Source organism: Pistacia vera, unplaced genomic scaffold, assembly GCF_008641045.1.
Source record: "Pistacia vera cultivar Batoury unplaced genomic scaffold, PisVer_v2 Contig599, whole genome shotgun sequence".
Classification (NCBI taxonomy): domain Eukaryota; kingdom Viridiplantae; phylum Streptophyta; class Magnoliopsida; order Sapindales; family Anacardiaceae; genus Pistacia; species Pistacia vera.
The window spans coordinates 5,753-8,883 of NW_022196444.1; the positions used below are offsets into that span (position 1 = coordinate 5,753).

Genomic DNA, 3,131 nt, shown 5'->3' on the forward strand with positions numbered 1-3,131 from the left:
TATCCTGGAATTGATTTTAGAGTAGGAAGGTGACGATCTCTCCCTGCCCATGGCGATCTTCGATCTTAAAATACTAATTAAACAAATCAAAATTGTTCTATTTTCATATAACAAACAAAGAATTAAAAGTGTAGAGAATATAAAAATAAACAAAAGTAGTTTCATCCATTTTTCTTTTAGAAAATCATGAATAACATGGGATGAAAAGCTACACAAAAAGGTGGAGACATTAATTGGACTAACATATTTCTTTTATTAAAAAATGCTGACTTGGAGGAGCTACGTAATCATCTCTCATGGTGACGTGGTTGCCACACGACAAGACAAGACCTCTTCTATTTAATCTCATCAATTCTATACCTAAGCAAAGCAACTAAGACATGTTCAAACATTAATAACAGCACGAAACCGGCCCCAATTTTTGTCTTAAAAAATTAACCCCAATTTTTACTAATTAATCCTCTCCTTAATTATTTATTTAATCTCTTTAATTTTCATTGACTTCCTCCCTCTTTTAATATTTCAATATTCTTAGCTTTAAAAATACAATAATAATGCCTTTATTTTCATCATCATATCAGTATCATCTTCTTCTTCTTTTTTCTCTTCTTCTTGTTCTTCTCTTTGGTTTGATTTTATCTTCATGGATTCATCGGATTTTCCCGCCAGCAAATCTCCCCGGCGAGAGCTTCAGGGTCCTCGACCAGCGCCTTTAAAAGTTCGTAAAGACTCCTACAAGATCAGGAAGCCACCAGTACCGCCGCAACAAAACCAACAACAACACCACCCACACCACCAAGCACCGCCGCGGCCTCCGGTGATAATCTACACTGTATCACCCAAGGTGATTCACACAAACCCTAGTGACTTTATGACCCTAGTTCAACGGCTCACCGGCTCTTCTTCTTCTACTTCTTCTTCCGCCGTTGCCGCCAATATGTCGTCTTCTTCATCGACATACGATCCGTTTAACGACACAAGCGGTGCAATTTCTCCTGCTGCAAGATACGCGAGCATAGAAATAGCCGCAAAGACCCCCGATAAGATGAAGAAGCAACAAGTTATTGGCCACGATCATGAAGCTAATAACATTGGCGGTTTTGTAGAAGGGATTGAGATGGATCATAATATCGAAAGATCAAGTTTTTTTCCAGGGATTTTATCTCCAGGACCCACTTCACTCCCCATGATATCACCGAGCTTCTTTTCTCCGCCGTCTGATCCAAACTCTTTCAGCAATTTCTTCCATGATTTGAGTCCAGTGCTTCACGGCAACAAGAATTTCATGGAGGGTAGTTTCATGCCAAGTCCTTCAAGCTTTCTTTCACCTCACATAACGTCTCCAACTCCATCGATAGACCTCTTCAACAATTTCTTTGACTTTTAGGTAGATAGGATTTTAAAAAAAAAAAAAAAACATTTTCTTTTGCTTTTTTTTTTTTTAGGGTAAAGATTAAAGATTAAAGAGGACTGGTTTTGGTTTGTTGTTGTATCTTCGAAATCGATGATGAAATGGAAGATGAAGGAGATAGAAAGGGACGAAAGTGGAATTTTGGAGGATATGTTTTGGTGGATTAGATTAGAAGAAAGTGCAAGTTGGAGAAATGTTAATGGGTTTGTCTCTTCATATTTTAATTTTGGTGGGTCAGATGGAGTTTGGCCGCTCAAATATAATTTTATGTAATGTTACCGTAACTCACCAGTCACCCCCTTGTTTTTTGATACCATTTTTGTCATGTAGCTCTTAGCGTTTAATTTCATTTATAAATTAATTATTAACTTTATATTATTTTGCCCTTTCTTTATTGTTTTCTCTTTCTCCACCAAATATTATTATAATTTTGCCTATTTTGCCAAGTGAAACTTTCAATGCACCTTACAGGTTGTTGTTTTAATTAATGTATAAATTGGGACCAGATTATGATCTACCTAGATATTCATTTTAATTATGTAACTAACATTGTATTATGTTCATCCATTTGAGATATATATTGTATATAATATGAATCTTGTATTGCATGCTTTTAATATATTATAACTTAGCAAGTTGTGGGGGTTAATTTATAGAGCTCACGAAGGATTTGATAAATTAACGTTTGAAAAAATTAGTTTTATAGCATAAGCTTAGCTCGTCAAATAGATATGATAATTCAAGCTTATTCGCAGCTTTTGTTTACTAGGCACATATTTCAATTTGGAGTTACAAATAATCAAGTTATTCTGAGGTCAATGATCCAGGCTTCGAAGTTAGCTATAACTATAGTTTATAAAATTGGAAATTTTGGGATGATCTATATAGGCTACTAGCCAAAGTAATTCCTCATAATAATAATAAGTATAAAGAATTAATTAACCGACTATCAGATATAAACAGCACTAATAAGCTGAGCACACCAAACAAAACAGAAAGAAAAAAAGTTTAAGAACATGGATTAATTCACAACTTAAACCTCTTCTTACTTTAATTAATTAGAGTCTAGATTTATATATAAATAAATATTCATTCCATTTTATAGATTTGAGAAATATTTATATAGAATACTTTAAACTTCTCATTTAACACATGTGTTGTCATATTATATGTATTTTTTTTTATTTCAACAAGTTTTTCTATGACTCATTAATAACCATCAATTCTTATTCATCAGTAACCACTGCTATGACAGATGGTTTAGAAAACTAACAGTATATCTTTATTCTATTGGACGGTCATCGCCTCATTTTACTGAAGGAACGAAAGCTATTATTTAAGTTTTTCTTGATAGAAATTGAATAAAGTCAAGAACTATCATGAAAAGTTTAAATTAATTCCTATTTATTATTACTAATTTATACCTAATATGAATTTACCTTAAGTTTTGAAAGTTCTAGTACATTGAATTTGAATTGATGTCTTCTTCACATCAAAGAGTCTTAGTAATATCATTAATTACTAAGTTTGAAGAAGTTTAATTATAATCCTAGATTCTAGAATGATCCTATTTCAATTGGTTTCATACAAACTGACGAAGTAAATCTAGCTATCATGCAAGAATTTATGAATCCCATGAATTGAATATCAAGAAATGGTCACAGCAGATAAAATCTATGAATCCTGTTGAATAGAAACTCAACACAAGAACACTCCCAAG

General features: G+C 32.9%; 1 protein-coding gene across 1 annotated transcript; it reads left to right on the top strand.

Annotated features, from left to right (window-relative positions):
- The first annotated feature begins 575 nt into the window (after window positions 1–575).
- Window positions 576–1,422, top strand: LOC116110209 (nuclear speckle RNA-binding protein B-like). Its single transcript, XM_031396428.1, has one exon. It carries the CDS (start codon window positions 644–646, stop codon window positions 1,385–1,387), a length of 744 nt encoding a protein of 247 aa, XP_031252288.1. The 5' UTR covers window positions 576–643; the 3' UTR covers window positions 1,388–1,422.
- The last annotated feature ends 1,709 nt before the right edge of the window (window positions 1,423–3,131 follow it).

What these genes read in the sequence shown, in the direction of transcription:
- LOC116110209 (XM_031396428.1), top strand. Translation starts at nt 644, where the DNA reads ATGGATTCATCGGATTTTCCCGCCAGCAAATCTCCCCGGCGAGAGCTT.